The following is a 20,084-nucleotide window of genomic DNA, read 5'->3' on the forward strand; positions in this document are numbered from 1 at the left end:
GAAGTAACACCATACTGTGATGCTGAAATCTGTCGCTTTTTATTTGGTCTGTCCTTCTTTTGCAGGAGCTATTGTGACAATCTTGGCTACCATCCATTAAGTGCTGCTGACTTCGGAAAAATCATGAAAAACGTCTTTCCAAACATGAAGGCACGCCGTTTGGGCACTAGAGGCAAATCTAAATATCCTTTATCAGAATACTATCAATAATCTCATTTGGCTCATCTACTGTTGTAACTCAGTTGGCAACTACATTTAGAAATAAATGTAAATCAACAAATAAACAGCTCAGAATCCTTAGAAGAATTACTGCAAATGTTATTTCCCCAGCTGTTACCAAACTACATGAGAAATAGCAAATGGTGTAAACGGAGACTGCTCCAGCCCAGACCCGAATAATCACACAGAAACTACATTAATCACAACACTGTTTGGCCAATAACTTAGGCGTATTTCTAGCTAGCTCTTACATCATAAATTAAGTCATTTCTATTAATCTGTCTCACCACGAGGCTGTGACCTACTGGTAAGATTCCAGTGTCCTCCTTAGGCAACTACATGGCATCTCCTACTCCGCCTACTATATATCTCTGTTCAGATTTCCTTTCTGGCTATATTCTGTACTGCTGTAGGCCAAAGGAGCTTCTTTATTAACCAATGGTAATAAAACATATTCACAGTATACAGATGGAAATCACACATCAAAATGGTTTGTGAGTTTATTAAGATTCTGATAGATTTTATATTTTATTTTATATTTTTATCTATTTTTATTCAAATTTTTGTATGTATATGTGTGTACATGTATGTGATCAGGAGAAGATGTTGTTTTCTCTGGAACTGGAGTTACAGGTAGCTGTAAGCCTCAATGTGTGGGTTCTGGAAACCAAATCTAAGTTCTCTATAAGAGCTGCAAGTGCTTTAAAGCACTGAGATATCTTTCCAGCCCTTTATCACTTTTTATCTGATCACCTTTGCTTTAACAATAAAAATTAAGAAATGATGTATTTAATAACTAAATTATATCAATAAAAGTGGGGGAAGATGTTAGTTTATCTTTTTTCTCTTCTCTAAGAAACATGGTAATCTTCCTGATTTAAAAAAAAATAATGTTAATAATACACTCAAAAATGTTCTTGTAATAAAAGATCAGTATTTGTAGTATGATTTCTAATTGGTCTTAATAATTAAAAACCTGGAGTCAAGGGGCTGGAGAGATGGCTCAGAGGTTAAGAGCATTACCTGCTCTTCCAAAGATCCTGAGTTCAATTCCCAGCAACCACATGGTGGCTCACAACCATCTGTAATGGGGTCTGGTGCCCTCTTCTGGCCTACAGGCATACACACAAACAGAATATTGTATACATAATAAATAAATAAATAAATAAATATTTTTTTAAAAAAATCCTGGAGTCAGGTATTATTGGGTGAAAGCTGAAAGATCAGAGAATCAGAGCAGCCAGCCACTAGTTCTTACCTCTATAAAATCCTTAAATTGAATTGGGTATCCTGTCTCTACAGGTAATCAAACTGAACGCCATCTCTTTGAAACCTCAGACTGAATTCTCAGCTCCTGTCTTCTCCCCGCTTATACTCCTCTCTCTGCCCAGCCATATCACTTCCAATCTCAACCTCCCTAGTGCTAGGATTAAAGGTTTGAGCCACCACTGCCTGGCCTCTATGACTAACTAGTGTGACTAGCTCCACACTCTGATCTTCAGGCAAGTTTTATTTGTTAAAGCACAAACAAAATATGTCCACATTTTCCCTTTTTTGTCTAAAATAAAAAGTGAAGGTTATAACTAATATAAGAAAAACTATACAATAAATACAATAACTATGTGCAATATATACAGGCAATAAGTACATCAACAATGTCTAGTCTATTTGCATTTGATAATTTCGGAGAAAATGCTCCATTATCTATCCAATCTTGATGAGTCCAAAGTCTTGTGCCTAATTTATTTTCTATTCTAAGTTGCATTACCAAAACTATCTTTTAATGTCTTTCAGCCTTGTACACATTATCTTTAAAATACACATTAAAATACACATTATCTTTAAAGAGGTATCTTTAGTAAATTTCTTTTCTGAATATGGTAACAAGAAAAACTATAACTTTAAAGTCTTCAACTCAGATACCCAAGAAGGAAATAATATTATTTGAGTCAGAAGTGTGAGCAAGTAACTTCCAAAAAAATGTGAGAAATGACAAAAACAGATCACTGTGTGGACAGTCACCTAAGATTATTCTGCAACATTGAGGCATTTATCTTTGGGCCTAGAATATCTGACAGACTTTTCTATGAAGCATCATTTTTAAAGGACTGTCTTGCCTTGTCTTAGCAAGGTTTGACAGTCACTTTCTTTTGTGTCCTCCTTATCCAGTTTTGACAGCGTACTGTCAACAGTTGAGGCAAGAGTACATTTTTGCCCAGTGGTTTACTTTTGCCACAGAGAAAGTAAACTCCATGTGGAGTTTCTTTTATGTACATTGTCTTCTCAGAAGTAGATTGGTGCTGTCAGGAGCAAACATGTCTCATTGTCATTAAACAACAACAACAAAAAAGAGCCGATGTTATTAAAGCATCTTAAATGCCTTATTCTGCAGATCTCTGAAGTGCTTAAAGGTGACATGTCTGTCTAAAATATATGTTTGACATTGAAAACATACCTAATGTGTCTACAAGTTCGATTGAAATAGGTGACTAATTACTAACCTGCATTTCCTTGTTATCCTAAATAGTTGGTAATAATAACTTTCAAATACTAAAAATTTGTGTGACATTGTTAAATGAGCTGTATAGGCCCAATACCTTGAATAAGATTAGAAATATATGTATATTATGTTCTACCACAAATAGTCTTAAATTCATATCAGTATAGAAAAATTTGTATCAATGTAAAATATTTAAAACTAATAGTTCCTTTTTTGGTTTAAAAGCAGATTCCATAATCTAAGTTTTTATTCTATTTCTAAATACCCTCTTTCTCTTTTCAAAGTAGATTCAATAATCTACCCTTATAAGCTATCATATCTATATTCACTTTTTTCTTTTCAAAACAAGAACCCTGAATAGAATCTCCTTTGTTTAGCTTTTTTTCCTGACCATTATCAATAACAACTTGTAACCAACCCCCCGAAATGATGACAAGTATCCATAATTCATTGAACAACAAAAACCACCCACCCTACCTCTTGAGAATGTGAGCATCATGTTTTTAAAATTACTTTCTGCTCTCTGAGGGTAATGGGGATTCTGAAAAGAAAAGTTTGAGTTAATTGTCAAGTACAAGGAGAGGTAGCTGTATCATCTCTGTGTAATAGGAAAGTGCAGGGCTTGTCTCAAGTCCTGACTAGAGTAGTCTGTAAGCCTGAATCATCTCAGCTAGTCACCTTAAAATTGTCCTGAACAATTTATAGTCCAAAGCCGATCTTTAGATGTTTGTCAGCTTAGTGGTATTATAGTTCTGGTTGAGTAGTCATTGTGGAACCCCACCATCTTTTTGGAAGCTTCAGAGTTCATATTAGGTCAGATTATTCTTTTTCTTGATAATTTTTTTCCTGATAGTTCACTCTTTTTCCTTGGATGCTTATTTGTCCATAGATCTTTAAATTCTTCAAGATGATTGCTTTTATTTTCCTGGAATGACAAAAATGAAACCCTGCCCCAACCTTAACTTTGGGGAGGTTCCTAATCTAATCTTACTAACTTTGATTTATGGTTTCCCTTGAGATTTTTGTTAAATTTTCTAAAGCTGCTCTATAATCCAGAGCAGTATGATTTCTTTATAATAGGCATTAGGTTCTTTAATTGTTCTGGGAAGGAGTTTCCTTCATGATGACAGGAAATGACTGACCCGGATTTGGCATGGGGGCCTGTGAGAGGCTCTTCAAAATGTTTTCCCAATGGCAAAGGGTTACCCTGACTCTCCCTTGTTGATCTATATTCATTAGTCCAGTGCCTGCTATTGCCACACCTTCTGCATAATCAAGAAGGGAAGAACGTTTAGTTTGGATTTTGCTTAGAAAAAGCATTGCTTCTAGAAATGTCCTGTTTATAATTCCTTTTTAGGTGATCTTGTTTACTGCAATTGAAATACTTGACATTTTGATTTTTCTTCAAACCTCTGGAAATCACCTCTCCTATCCAAACATCATCATGATTATGATATTCAATATTGATTTTTATCTCAGATCCATTTCTCTGTGGGTGTTGATCTTGCCTTTAAATGTGTAATTTACCCTTTTGCATTATGAATTAGCATTTTTAAAAGCCAGAAATTTGATTATTATTTGTCTAGCTTCTGAATTTGGTATCCTTCTATTTACTGCTGAAGTCAATCTTTATAAGAAATCAGTGAAATCTTCTTTTGATCCTTGTACAATTTAGTAAATAACTCAATTTCCTTTCCTACGTTTTCAATTCTGTCCCAAGCATTCAAAGTTGCTGTATAGCATAAAGCCAAAGTGTGGTTGTCAAATAGAGATATTGCCTTTCTACATTAGCATAATCTTCCTCTCCACAAAGTTGGTCTTGGGAGATTTCCATACCCCTAGTCCTGCTTCATTGTTCAGTGGCCTTATCCTTATCTTTCTACCAGGTCCTTCATCGTAATTGAGGACCAAGCTCCAAGACTGCTGTAACCAAGTCTCTCCAGTGCTGACCAATAATTCCATTAAAAATTGACCACAAGTTTAATATCTGTTTCACAAAAGGTGTATGTATGCCACATGAAGCTATTCCTTCCTTGAATCTCCTTAAATCTAACATTTCTACAGGATTCCGATGAGGACTTAAATAGCCTTGAGGATATCAGTCATTTGTCAGTTCCTGTAAGGTGACTGGATATATTAAGGTTGGTTGTTTGGAAACCTTGGACTGTTCTTCTCTAACCTTATAGCTGAAATTTTTCCTTTAAACTCCTCTGTCTGGATCTGAATATCTCTATAATCTTTTTTAATAAATTTTTCTAAGGCCTATATCTTGGAACTCATATCAGCCAACTTTTTTAGAGATAAACCAAGAATTATCAAACTGACAACAGGTTATCAAAAGGGTAATTAACATGTCAGTCACAGTTAACTTGATTATCTATTTACTTGATTTAATCGTTCCAATTTTAAATCATGCATTGTGTAATCATACAGAGACCTAACTCTATCCTAATAGTGTTTCCCATTTTTTAATGTAGGAAAAAACTCTTTTTAAACTAATTTCTCTTTGAGATTTCCCAATTTTCTCACCAAATCTGCCAACAATGACGATGAAGATGTGAGACTGAGTGCTGATGCATAGAACAGTAGAAGCCTGAGTGGGTTTCACGGCAGCTACTTAGTTTGGCAGAACTGGAGAAGGAGGTCCAGAGAAAGTCCACAATTCTCCAGGAGAAAAGAAGCCATTGAGCCAGCTGTCTGTACAGAGAAACATGTGAAAGCGGCTAACTCCTGCAGCATTTGGAGCCCAAACACCTGTGGAGTTTACTACAGAGAGACTGTAACAGAAAAATCCCAAACTCACTCAGACACTTAGGAAAAAAGAGAGAAGAACCTTGCTGGCAAGGTGGGGACTCAGGCAAGAGCCCCCAGTGCAACTCCAGTGTATGCCAGTGGCTGCAAAGCCACAGGCAAGTAAGTGGCTTTTCATGAATTTGTGCCCTAAAGTTGGACTCCAGATGTAGTTGCAATGTAGTTTCTAATTGGTCTTAATAATAAAAACACAGAGTCAGATATTAGGAGGTGAAAACTGAAAGATCAGAGAAGCAGAGCAGCCAGACATTAGTTCTTACCTCTATGAAATCCTAAGACTGAATTGAGTATGTTTCTCATTTAGACTTATTTAATCTTGTGTAACCCATAGTGGCCTTGAACTCACAGAACTGTCTGTCTCTGTCTTCTGAGTGCTAAGATTAAAGGTGTATGTGCTAACTGCCTGACCTCTATGACTAACTAGTGTGGCTAGCTCCGCACTCTGATCTTCAGGCAAGCTTAATTTGTTAAAGCTCAAACAAAATATCACAAATATTCACTATTTTTCTGGCAGCCATTAAAGCAGGGCATAAGAATGACCCTTCTTGTGACAGAGAAATATGTATAAGCAAACAGAAGTAAAGGGGTGAAAAATAAGAATTTATTAAAGGTCTTTCTGCTCCTAGCAGAGTGTAAAATAGACCATCTTTTATTAGAAATGCATTCATTTCTTCCTTGCTTAGCTCTTGGTATTTTTAAGGCCTTAAATTAGCTACTGTAGCAATTAGAGAAAGGGACAAGGAAGAAGGCTGCTGTTCTAAAGGAGTGACAGGTGCATTTGAACCACTCTACCCTTGTTTCCTGAATACAGACAGAAAATGTCTTGATGTGTCTTTGGCATGTTTCGGGTGATAATCCTTTATGTTTCAGTGGAAAAAGAAATGTAAAGGTTAAAGCCCTTGTGATACACTTAAGAGTTGTTTTTGTCCCTGTGCCCTGTACTCAAGTTTCCCATCCCTTTGCCAAGTTTCCATCTGTTGGTTCCTTCCCTCAGACCTGCTTGTTACTGGTGGCTGGCACAGCATAATGGGAATGTTTATTCATAATGTTTTAATAGATTAGATTCATTTAAGACAGTAATACTGAACATTCTACATGAAACACTTAGTTTTGAATGCAAGAAAGCATTCTAAGTTTCTACTAGTAAATTGTGTTTTTAGTGATGAATTCAGAAAGCAGATGTTATGTCCTGGTGATTGTATTGTCATTTCATGTACAGTTCCTTCTCAAATGCTATTTATATAGACAGTCCATTTAATTTAAAATGGTTTCAACCTTAACTGTTTATCACATATTGCTACAGTGGACTAAGGAAAAAAGCTTTTGTTCATATGCCAACACTGCCCAACCTCGACTTTCATAAAACTGGAGATGGGGTAAGAATTCTACCGTTTCTTCTTAATAAAGAGAAATATATCTTTAGTTGAATGCTTTCTGTACAATATTCTGGTTAAAATCAGGAACTGAGAACTGTTCTTTCTACAAATGAGAGGGAGAGAAAAATCACCCACAATAGCCAAAAGATGCTAGCAAAACTTACCTACATAAACTGAAATTCAGAATAATAAAGATCTATAATTACTAATTTGTAGATATGTCCATAATATATATTGATGATGCCTGTTTGCGTAGGAAGAAAAATTTATAAGTTAGCTATAGTATGACCTCTCTAGGGCTACTAATCAATGTCTTTTTTAATAGTAGATAAAGCTTTAGAACTATCAAAAACATTTTTTTGAGTCTAGCTGCCATTTTTGTTTGTTTGTTTGGATTTCTTTGTTAAAGTTTTTATTTTTGTTGTTTTGAGACAGAGACTCTCTATATAGTCCTGTCTGCCCTTGAACTCACTATGTGAACTACAGTGGCTATGAACTCACAAAGATCCACTTGCCTCTGCCTCTCAAGTGCTGTGATTAAAGTTGCGTACCACTACACTAGGCTCTAGCTGCCATTTAAAGTGCTATATTCACCCTACACTTGATTGTTCTTTATATGCAAAGCTGTTACCTGTCTCCCAGCAGCTCCCTCATACTGTTTTGACCCAAGAGATGTATGCTGTATCTTCCAATAAGAATACATATCTTCAATGTACTTCAACTTAATTTCTCTGAAATTATATCATATTATTATTATTATTATTATTATTGTAAAGTTAACTTTTCCTCTTTCCTTTCTATAGTTGGAAGGAGTTGAACCATCTGGGCAGCTTCAAAATATTGATGAGGAAGTTATCTCTTCTGCTTGCCGTCTTGTCTGTGAGTGGGCCCAGAAAGTATTAAGCCAGCCATTTGACACAGTCTTGGAATTAGCCCACTTCCTTGTTAAGAGTCATTATATAGGCACCAAGTCAATGGCAGCTCTGACTGTGATGGCAGCAGCACCAGCAGGTATGGAAGCTGACCACATTGCTATATTTAGAGCTAGTAGCAAGAGGAGAGGTTGGGGCCAGTAAGATGGCACAGTAGGTAAGGGCACTGCTGCCAAGCCCTCTGACCAGAACCTGCATGTTGGAGAGAGAACTGAATCTCCTCCTACAAGTTGTCCTAGGATCTCCACAGGCACTCCATGGCACAAGTGCACTCATGAATAAATGAATAAAATTTAAAGAATTCATTAATGAAGAATTTGACCAAAGAGTGTCATCATTTTAGTATCTGTATGAGTTTATTCTTACTCCAGTTCACACTAAATGCAGATGTTTTATTAAGCCAACAAAATAAAAACTATATTGTTAAATTGTAGATCTTAACCCTATCTGTTGTATGGTGTTCTGCTACAGTAAACTATTTGAATTTCCCTACATTTCAGGGGATTTTTTTTTTTTTTGTGTGTGTGTGTGTGTGTGTGTGTGTTATGTTTTGTTTTGTTTTGGGGTGAGGGTTTTGAGACAGGATTTCTCTGTGTAACAGTTCTGGCTGTCCTGGAACTTTCTTTGTAGACCAGGCTGACCTCAAACTCACTTCTATTTCTGCCTCCCCAGTAGTGCTGAGATTAAAGGTGTGTGCCACCACTGCCCAGCTTTTTTGTTTTGTTTTGGTTTGGTTTTTGGTTTTTGGTTTTTTGGTTTTTGAGACCGGGTTTCTCTGTAGCTTTGGAGCCTGTCCTGGAACTAGCTCTTGAAGACCAGGCTGGTCTTGAACTCACAAAGATCCACCTGCCTCTGCCTCCCGAGTGCTGGGATTAAAGGCGTGTGCCACCACCGCCCAGCTAAGACTTTTTTTTAAAAATAATAAAAAATGACTGTTTTTAAATATAAAGAATATTCTATGTATCTAGTTAGATGTTAAAAGTAAAGTAAGATTAAATTTTAAAATTATGTGCTAGGTTCCTATCCTAGAAATTAAGCTTGTAAATAAAACAGTCTTGAGCATTATGGCTGGTTACCTGGTTTCATAAATAATAAACTTTGTGAAGTGGTACTATAAAATAGCAAGAGTTTTGTTTTTTGTTGTTTATTTGTTTTTAGACAGGGTCTCTACTACATTGAGTCCAGGCTGTTATGGGACTTGTAATGTAAAGCAGGCTGACCTTGAACTCATAGAAATCCTCCTACCTCTGTCTCCAAGGTGTTCACTACTTGTGGCTGCAAAAGAAAAAAAAATTTTAATTTATTTTTATTTTATGTGTTTTTGGTGTTTTGCCCTCATGTATTTCTGTGTGAGGGTGTTAGATTTTCTGGATCTGGAGTTAACAAACAGGTGTGAGCTACTGTGTGGGTGCTGGGAATTGAACTGAAATCCTTTGGAAGAGCAGCCAGTTCTCTTAACTGCTGAGCCATCACTCCAACCTGAGAAAAAGTTTTTAAATGGCAGTTTAAGTGAGAATTTTAATTCAAAGAGAAATTTTTAGAACTGACAACATTAGCAGTTAATATTATTATTGAAATATCTAATGCATTCCTAAATTAATAGCTGTGTTAAAGTTTCAATTCTGATGGAAAATTTTATGCTTTATTTCAGTTATACCTGACACTGTAGAGTAAATAAATTACATTACTTTAGAAAATTATTTCTGTGAACAGAGAACAAAACTTTTTTTCCAAGCTAATTCTTTTAAGTTGAATCTAAATATTTTAAAATCTGCAGTACATTTATCCTGAAGAGAATTACTGTTTGTGGTGTGTGTCTATATATAATGTCTCCTACTCACTTTATCACCAGTTGAGAACCGGTATCAGCAAAACAACCTCCCACACTCACAGTAGCTAGTCACAACTTTTCATAACTTCATGAGTATAAACTGTATGTGAACAAACCTGACTTTGCACTCAAAAATTAGGCAGAAGCTTGGTGGTGCTTAATATGTCCAATGTTTGTAGCTAGGTAGCTCACATATATGTTACCTCCCTTAATTACTTTAATAGGCCTGTGAGATAGATTGTTTCATTCTAGGAAACAGACTCTGGGAAGTGAAATCTCTTATCCTTGGCCAGATAAGTAATGAAGCTAGGATTTAAATACTGCTTACCTGTCTGTAAAGCCCAGGTACCCTGAGTTATTTCATACTGCATTCTTACCTTCTGGAAAACTAAGACTTTGAAGAGTGTGGAGCCTTCAGAACTGGAGGAAGCAGCTCCATCTGTTTTCCATTATTTGCAAGACTGACCAAAAGAGAATGAAGGAATTTTTGAGTGTAAAGCGGAGAAGTGGCTCAGCAGTTAAGAGCACATGTTGCTCTTGCAGATGACCTAGGTTCTGTTCCCAGGACCATGATGCAGCTCACAGCCATCTGTAGCTCCTGTCCCAGGGGATCTGAAGCCCTCTTCTGACCTTTTCAGGAACCAGGCATGCACATAGCACACATACAAGAAGGCAGAACATTCATACACATAAAATAATAAATAAATCTTTAAAATGTAGTAAAACGTACACAGCAAACAGGTAATTTCCATATTTTAAAAAATTTTTTAAGGACACTAAACTTTTTGCCAATTGTATTTACTGAAAACTTTAAATCTCTTGAAATTTTGTTCTTAACTCTTAGAAAATTTTTAAAAGAGTATTTATGGTAAATATTTTCACCCTTTGAAGGTAAACTTTTTTATATATAAATATAGTGTTTGTCTTAAGGACAAGTTGTTACAAATGTCCTTTTTGTGAGTCATCTGCTTGGAACTTAATTCCTGTCCAGAGACGCTGGCAAGAGGACAAGGCAGGAAGATGTGAGCCATTGGCAGAGGCTTTCCTGGGTGCAGGTGCTGGGAAGAAAGCTGAGACAGAGCCAGAGAAAGCAGTAAGGCTGAGTTCAAAGAGAATAAAACAATAATTACATTATTTAAAAGAAAAGGAGAGGATCAAAAATGAAGGATTACCGACCAGAGTTTGCAGAAGAGAATTCCTGTGTCTTTCTCTTCTTCTAGCCTTCCTCCCCCACCTGCACCAAGTTGTGGCTGTAACTAGAGTGATGAAGAGCAGAACCTGGCTGGGGACAGAAGGCAAGGTGCGAGAGCAGGCTATCCTGCTCCTCCTCAGCACACTGGGACTTCCTTACTACCTTAGTGCCACTTCCTAAGTATGAAATGAGCTTTGTAAAAGTACTTTTATTACATACTCAGTTTTCTTAAAATTTATATCTTGCTTTTTTTTCTGCTGTCTTAATACTCTTTTTAAAAGTTTTCTCAGTAACACTTCAAAATGCCTTAACATTAGAAATTCTGCTTCTTAATTTCTCTAGGTCACACTGGAATAATCATAATAACAATTAAAATAATGGTTCATATTTTTGTGAATTTCTGGTAAGATTAAAAACTTGTTTTCCCCACATAAATTTTTTTTAGGCTGTGGAGTGGTTTTAGTGAATATTTATTAGGTTATTATTGTGGGCTGAATATTAAACTTATAAAAATTTATTAATTTCATCCTAATTACAGAAAGGGATAGGAAAATTTGCTGGCCTTTAATACAATGTAAAAATGCTCTGATGGCATGCATTTTTGTTAGTGTCCCCACATTTATGATATAGTTAATCCTTTAAAATTGTCTGCCATTGTTTACTTACCTGAAACTGTTCTGGTCAAATCATATTTTAGGATGTCAAAATCTTGCTGACAGATTTATAAACAGAGGTCTGTTGCTTTGCTTTGTAAATAAGGTGAGGATTAGAATATCCTGCTTAGTTGTTTTGTCCAGTAGATGGCTACATACTCAAAGAAACTGAGTCATTTAGCCTTCCACAAAAGACAGCCTTTATTTTAGCTTTCTTTTGTGTTTATTTTCAGGACTTAAAGGAATTTCCCAGCCTTCTGCTTTTATACCTACAGCTGAAAGTAATTCTTTTCAACCTCAAGTAAAGACTTTGCCATCTCCAATTGATGCTAAGCAACAGTTGCAACGGAAAATTCAAAAAAAGCAGCAAGAACAGAAACTACAATCCCCATTGCCAGGAGAATCCTCAGCAAAAAAAACAGAAGGCACTGCAGCCAACGGAGTGGCTAATCTACCCAATGGAAACCCTGCGATCCTTTCTCCCCAGCCGATTGGTATTGTGGTGGCAGCTGTCCCTAGTCCCATTCCGGTAATGTTAATTCTACAGTTTGGCCTTACTGAGATAGTCGAAAGTCATTTATTTTATTAAAACTGAAAGGTGAGAAGAAGGCAATCATATGTGTAGCTATAATCATAAACTTGTTTTGTGATCAGACTCACCTTCAGTCATTTGTCTTTCATTTCAAATGTGTATTGCTAATGAAAAGCGAACTCTAAACCTAACAGAAGTGAATATATAAAGGATGAAGTGTGCATATAACCACTCAACTTTAGTAAGAATAAATTTATTTAAAAGTTGTTTTTATCTCTGGCTAATTCAAGAAAATATAACCATAAACTTTTGGGAGCCTAAAGTTGTTCTGAATATTAAAGTAAATCAAATTATAGTGTTAATGATTTTATAATTTAATGAAGCCTACTTCTGGATGGATAGAGGAGTAGAATATTGTTCAGGTCACTGTCATACAACTAACATTATAGTGAAGGGGCTCTTCAAATGCAAGTGTTTCTTGCTAAAGTAAAATGATAAACTTACACTATTATTGGTATTATTACTAAGGGGATACTTTCTCTTGTTTTTCTTGTTCTTTTAAGTATCTTCATCATTGCTATTTCATTAAAACTTCCAATATATGCTGTCAGGCAGTGGTAGTGCATGCCTTTAATCCAAGCACTTGGGAGGCAGAGGCAGGTGGATCTCTGTGAGTTGGAGATCTGGTCTACAAAGCGATTTCCAGGCTAGCATCTTAACACAAAGAAACCCTGTCTCCAAAAAAAAAGAAAAAGAAAAGAAACCACTTCCAATAACTGATGGCCATATTATCCACTGAGGAGCAGACTTCGAGAGATCTTAGTTTTGTCCAGGACCTCCTTATCCATGTTAGTTTTTAAAAGTCTCCCAAGAGTGAGTTGTCTTCTTAGAACAGATTCCAGTAGATACTTTAGAGTTTACCTTTCTTCATGATTGTATCTCTTCTCCCTGTAACCTCATTAACCCATTAGTTAGGCAAGTATTTGTCATAAGTATGAAGTATTTTGTCTTGTTAACTGGGAAGTAGCCAAGTTTTTCCCCAGGTATTACTATATTTCATAACTATTGCATTATTGTTATATTTGTTAGTATATTTGAGGGCCTATTTATATACAGAAATACCCAAAAGAACTCTTTTCTAATATTAAAACTACCTTATTTCTTTTTAGTTAACACTTTAATATTATACAGATGTACTACATTCTGTTGTATCCTGAACTTATTAGAATGGACTTTTGTTTTCTGTTTTTGCAGGTCCAGCGGACCAGGCAGTTAGTAACTTCACCAAGTCCAATGAGTTCTCCTGATGGCAAGGTTCTTCCCCTCAATGTGCAGGTGGTTACTCAGCACATGCAGTCTGTGAAACAGACACCAAAGACTCCTCAGAACGTTCCAGCCAGTCCTGGTGGGGACCGTTCTGCCCGGCACCGCTATCCTCAGATCTTACCCAAGCCAGCAAACACCAGTGCACTCACCATCCGCTCTCCTACAACTGTGCTCTTTACCAGCAGTCCCATCAAAACTGCCGTTGTACCTGCATCACACATGAGTTCTCTGAACGTGGTGAAAATGACAACAATATCCCTCACGCCCAGTAACAATAATGCCCCTCCTAAACATTCTGCCTCAGTCAGCAGTGCTACTGGAACAACAGAGGAATCAAGGAGCATTCCTCAGATCAAGAATGGTTCTGTTGTTTCCCTTCAGTCTTCTGGGTCTAGGGCCAGCAGCACTGGGGGAACTTCTGCTGTGGAAGTCAAAATGGAACCAGAAGGTTCATCAGATGAGCATCCTCTACAGTGCCAAGAGAACTCTGAGGGGACTAAAGCTCCCCTAACAACACCTAGTGCCCTTTGGGGGCAGAAAAGTAATACAGATGGAGCAGTATCAAAACCTTCCAATGAAGGTGTCGTTGAAGTAAAAGCAACTAAGGTCTGTGACCAGAGGACCAAATGTAAAAGTCGCTGTAATGAAATTCTGCCAGGCATCTCAGCAGGCAATAATCAAAGCACTGTTACTCTCTCGGTTGCTACTCAGAACTTACCTTTCACCAGCACCAGCTCACCATCAAATGGTGACTCAGTAAATAAAGACCCTAAATTATGCACTAAAAGTCCAAGAAAAAGACTGTCTGCTACACTGCAAGAGTCTCAGGTGCCTCCTGTAAAGAAACCAATTGTGGAACAGCTTTCTGCAGTTACCATGGAAGGTCAGAAACCAGGCACTATTAAGAAGGACCAAAAGGTTCTACATTCAGGGAAAACAGAAAGCTCAACAGCAGGTGCTCAGATTCCTAACAAGGTGTCAATCAGTGTCAATTCACACATTGTAGAGGATCAGCCCTTGAACCCTACTCTTGTAGCCAGTGAATCAGTTCCGGAGCAGCAAACTACGCCATCATCGTCTCCAGATGTAAAAGTAAAACTTGAAGGGACTGTCTTTCTCTTGGACCATGAGGCAAAATCAGATGACAGTTTTAATCCTAACGAATGGCAGCAAGTTACTAAGGATTCTGACTTCATAGCTGCCAACTGTGAACAACAAGATATTAGTGTTATGACAATTCCCGAACATTCTGATATCCATGATCTAGAGAAATCTGTTTGGGAATTAGAAGGGATACCACAGGACACATACAGCCAGCAGTTACATAGCCGGATTCCAGAATCTTCTTTGAATCAAATACAAGCACAGTCTTCAGATCAGTTACCATTGCAGCCCGAACTGAAAGAGTTTGAGTCTTCTGTTTCCCAGACAAATGAAAGCTACTTTCCTTTTGATGATGAACTTACACAAGATAGCATTGTGGAAGAGCTGGTGCTTATGGAGCAGCAGATGTCAATGAATAATTCACATTCTTATGGTAACTGCTTGGGAATGACCCTTCAGAGTCAGTCAGTAACTCCAGGAGCTCCAATGTCATCTCATGCTTCCAGCGCCCACTTCTATCATCCAATCCATAGCAATGGCACTCCAATTCACACTCCTACACCCACACCCACTCCTACACCAACCCCAACGCCAACGCCAACTCCGACATCTGAAATGATTGCCGGGTCTCAGAGTCTATCACGGGAGAGCCCTTGCTCCAGGCTTGCCCAGACAACACCTGTGGATAGTGCTTTAGGAAGTAGCCGACACACACCCATTGGTACTCCTCATTCTAATTGCAGTAGTAGTGTCCCTCCAAGCCCTGTTGAATGCAGGAATCCTTTTGCATTCACCCCAATAAGCTCCAGTATGGCTTATCACGATGCCAGCATTGTCTCGAGCAGTCCTGTGAAACCAATGCAGAGACCCATGGCCACGCACCCTGATAAAACCAAGCTTGAATGGATGAATAATGGTTATAGCGGGGTTGGTAGTTCATCAGTTTCTGGCCATGGCATTCTCCCAAGCTATCAGGAGCTAGTAGAAGATCGTTTCAGGAAACCCCATGCCTTTGCTGTGCCCGGACAGTCATACCAGTCTCAGTCCAGACACCATGACACTCATTTTGGTCGTTTGACTCCCGTCTCTCCTGTGCAGCATCAAGGTGCCACTGTAAACACCAACAAGCAAGAAGGGTTTGCAGTCCCCGCTCCTCTTGATAATAAAGGGACTAATTCATCTGCCAGCAACAACTTCAGGTGCCGGAGTGTGAGCCCTGCTGTCCATCGCCAACGGAATCTTAGCGGAAGCACCCTCTATCCTGTGTCTAATATCCCACGGTCTAATGTAACCCCCTTTGGAAGTCCAGTAACCCCAGAAGTTCATGTTTTCACAAATGTTCACACAGATGCATGTGCCAACAACATAGCTCAAAGAAGTCAGTCAGTCCCCTTGACAGTCATGATGCAGACAGCTTTCCCAAATGCTCTGCAAAAGCAAACAAACAGTAAAAAAATCACTAATGTTTTGTTGAGCAAACTCGATTCTGACAATGATGATGCAGTGAGAGGTTTGGGAATGAACAACATGCCCTCCAATTACACAGCCCGGATGAATCTCACTCAGATTTTGGAAACTTCCCCTGTTTTTCCTAGTGCCAATTCACAAAATATGATCGATTCCAGCACTTCAGTTTATGAGTTCCAAACACCATCTTACCTCACCAAAAGTAATAGCACCGATCAGATCAGTTTTTCTCCTGAAGATAATCAAGCACAATCTGAAATTGGAGAACAGCAATTAGATTTTAATAGCACTGTTAAAGACCTGTTGAGTGGAGACAACCTGCAAACCAGCCAGCCCCTGGGAGGTCAGGTCGCATCTGATCTCACCAACACCGCATCTGATTTCCCTAGTGACATCAGGTTGTCTTCTGACCTCTCAGGCAGCATCAATGATTTGAACACCTTAGACCCAAATCTACTGTTTGATCCAGGTCGTCAGCAGGGACAGGATGATGAAGCCACACTGGAAGAATTAAAGAATGACCCACTGTTTCAACAGATTTGCAGTGAGTCAATGAACTCTATGACTTCATCAGGTTTTGAATGGATAGAAAGCAAGGACCATCCTACTGTTGAAATGTTGGGATAAATTGTGTTTTATAATATGTAGCACACTGTATCTAAAGACATATGTATTGTATTTGTCTTAATGGAAGTGCCTCCCGCAGCAGAAACACTATTAATTGTGACATTTTAAAAGCGTTTGCTGCAGAAGTGGTTTCTTCTTCAATAGGAAATGGTTAGACTTGCCTCAGTTCTGGACAGGTTTCTGAAGACAGTAGGCTGTAGAGCAAGTATTAGGTTTTAAATTTTATAATGTTCCCCCATTTAATTTGCTAGTAAAGAATCCAGCTTTTTACAAGAGCAGTCTGGGTCTTTGTTTTGTATAAGTTTATTTTAATTCATCAGTTGATCTACATAGAAACCATCCATTTTTAGTCATAGGCTGTTTTATTGTTGGCATTATCTTTTAGGTATGAAATCATAGCTAAGGTATACTGTAGGCAAGAGAGTCTTCCTTAAAACAGGGATAATATTCAGGTTATTATAAATATTTAAGCTTGAAACATGAAGCTACTGTAGGATGAGAAATCTCTAGGACTTTCTGGGGCTTTGTTCCATTTACTCCCACAATGAAGGGCTTATGTAGGAGAAAATAATGGAAAGCAAATGTTAATTTAAGGAAAGTAAAAGCTGCACTAAAAATTTTAAGAGGAAAACTAGTAGCCATTTATTTGTGACATTGCATTAGTCCAGTTTTAAAAGGTGACTTTTAAAATGGAGCTCTTTAGCTCACACACTTTGCTTCTCCTTCTCTTCCTGTCCCTCTTGAACCCCCCTCTCCTTCCTACTCCAATCTCTCCCCTCCCTTTTTCTTCCCTCCCCTCCCCATCTCTTACACACACACACACACACACACACACACACACACACACATACACAGAGAGAAAAAGAGAGAGAGACATACACTAGACATTGAAATTTAATAGCAGAAATACAAGCATGTTAAAAAAATGTCTTGTGTTTTATTATTTGCTTGTTGAGATTGGAGTGTTAGAAGGGAAATAGAGGCTTTTTCTTAGTTTCTTCACCATAGCTCTGTGTACATACTGAAGCTACTAAAGAATTCTTTTTAATGCTTTTCGCCATGGTATCCTTTAGTAATCAGCTTTTTTTCCTCAGTTTGCTCGTTCCTTTGCTTCTCTGAATGTAGTGACGCAATTTGATCATGGATCCTTTGCAAAACACCAAGCAGGAAAGATAATATTAAGAGCCCAGCGAAAAAGCATTTCCTCATGTGAGGTGTGAAGCCTCAGATCTTTGTTCTCTGATAAAACAAAGGGGTGATAATAGTACTTGAAGAGGAGGAGCGTTTTATTACTTGTTTAACTTATTTATTGTGATGGACACAGTTGCAAAAGAAGCAAAGCACTCAGGATTTGTTTTAAAGTGTTTCTCTATGGCTCCCGTTTTGGTTTATGAATAGTATTTATGAATTTCATGTTAACAAAACTAGTGGGCAGCTTCATTTAAGTGAGTTTCAAGGTAATTTTCAGAGAGATATTAAAGTTAACCTTAAGTTCTTAAAAGCTAACATGAAACCATTCACTATACTCTCCTGAACCTAGCCAAGCTTTTCTTTATCTTAATTCAAAAATAAATCAGAAGACCTCAATCCAAATATTTAACAAATATGATGGAAGGGTTAATTTAATAAGGGTCCATTGTTCAACAGATTTGAAAAGTAGGGTATTAACATATTCTAATAAATCAATGGTGCTAGAGTTGGCTCAGAGGTTTATCTATGGATGTGTTGTAGTTACTGGCATATGTGTGTGTTAATTTGATTTAATGATTTGTTAGATTTTTTTTGATACTAGTTATTTCTTCACTGTACATTGAGATACAGCACTACTGCACACCAAAGTATGTAATACCCAAAGGAAACTGTGTGATTTCTTCTAACAAATGATGGGAGCCTTTCTCAGTGAGATACTCTGAAAAGGAGACTTTGAGGCCATTCTAATCCCTGTTTACATTGTTAGCTTCCTAATAATAAAAAAATAATGGAATCTTTTTTGATAAAAAGTATAGAGACTGGAGGATTTTTACCCCCCCCCCCCCATGTACAGTATTGCAGCAAACTCTTTAAATTTGGCTGAATTCGTCCAGCAAACTTTTTGGGGTTCATATATTGCACTAAATTTGTTGAACCTGTGGTAGGCACATCTCTTAGGATAAATGCAACCAGTACAGTCCACAGATTAAAATTTTTAAATGTGTTTCATTATGAAAAGACAAAATATCATCAAAGTGACAGATGAAATTGTCTTATGTAGCAATGTGCACTGATCTCAATGAGATATTTCTATTTCTTATTCTCTTACACGAGAATATTCCAGCAGGAAGAATTAAGTTTAGTTTGCTTCACCATGTTAATACATGATCACAAAATGTGCATGAGTGTTCTTGACTTATCTTGTACAGTACTAGGTAATCCTGTAACCACTTTTTTTCCCCTGTTGGCTGTATTGAAACTGGCTCTGTGTTAACCAGGTGAGCATAGTTATTCACAGGTTATTTTGCTTCTTTAATGTTTACTAATTCTGCTTAGTTGTTGAATATGTTCTTTTCTTGGGATTTTTTTCATTGTTTTGATGTTTAAAACATTTTGCATACTGTTTTATCATGATAAGACTTTATGAAGTAAATACTTTTGCATATAATTGCAATAAGCACTGACTTTTGAACTGAGCAAGAAGGAGCGTATTTGTGCAGTGCATCTGAGGTTCAGATAACAGTCTTGTACTACAGTGTGCTTACTACACCAGAGGTTGTTGTGTGTCTCATTTAGTGCAGAGTCGGATCCCGGTGCTTTGTTGTCTGTTGTACCTGCTGAGATCACAGTAGTTGAACATCGCAGTAGCATTTCAGTTCTCTTTTTTATTCAAAGTGCTCAAATTGTTTTTTAAATGTTTTCAAAAACAATTAAAAACATTTTATATTATACTGACTGGATGTTAAGATGATTTATGGGATGTATTTTTATAGACAATGCCATTTTATAAATATGTACCTAATGCTATATTTCCCTCAAACTGGTGAAATGGTGGGGAGCAGGGGGGTGGAAAACATGGTACAAGGCATAGTGTGCCACTTCTGTGCTGCTCCGAAAGAGCTGACAGCTTGTTCTCATGCTGTGCTCTCCCCGTCTCCCTGCCTCCCTCCCTTCTCTGGAATTGTTGTTCACTTGAAATTTATTGCCATTGGTATATGGCATAGAGTGTATGTTTTGTAGAAGACCATCTTCTCTTTTGTTCTTTCACATGGTGTTTGTTTCAGGTGTTAGGTTGAGGACTATCTAGGTTGCTGTGTTTCAGGAACATTAAACACAAAGATGAAGATTTTCAAGTCCAAGATGTGTTAAAATGTACAGAAATTATAAGCCAGGTCATAGGTCTACAAAAAGGCAGAAAATAACAGAAACTTCAGCTTCTACAAAGCCATGGAACCAGGGTCCATGGTGGAATTTGGTTACTTTGATATAGAATCTGGAAGAATCAATATCTGGAAATATAACATATCATATACATGTTCTAAAT

The 20,084-nt window shown here is 37.4% G+C and overlaps 1 protein-coding gene across 4 annotated transcripts in view; it reads left to right on the forward strand.

The window, feature by feature from the left end:
* The window catches only part of Rfx7 (regulatory factor X7), a 106,236-nt gene extending 86,745 nt beyond the window's left edge, over positions 1 to 19,491 (forward strand). For 3 of the 4 annotated variants that reach the window (XM_048423732.3, XM_087905367.1, XM_087905366.1), the window contains 5 exons: positions 66 to 182; positions 6,822 to 6,906; positions 7,710 to 7,917; positions 11,748 to 12,043; positions 13,301 to 19,491. In XM_048423732.3, coding sequence (XP_048279689.2) covers positions 66 to 182; positions 6,822 to 6,906; positions 7,710 to 7,917; positions 11,748 to 12,043; positions 13,301 to 16,570 — 3,976 coding nt within the window. In that variant the 3' untranslated portion in view covers positions 16,571 to 19,491. Of the gene's footprint in view, positions 1 to 65; positions 183 to 4,591; positions 5,633 to 6,821; positions 6,907 to 7,709; positions 7,918 to 11,747; positions 12,044 to 13,300 lie in introns of those variants that run through there. The other variant, XM_048423733.3, reaches the window with a different exon arrangement.
* Positions 19,492 to 20,084: the final 593 nt, after the last annotated feature.

The sequence above is a fragment of the Myodes glareolus genome, chromosome 4, assembly GCF_982192425.1.
Source record: "Myodes glareolus chromosome 4, mMyoGla1.1, whole genome shotgun sequence".
Lineage (NCBI taxonomy): Eukaryota > Metazoa > Chordata > Mammalia > Rodentia > Cricetidae > Myodes > Myodes glareolus.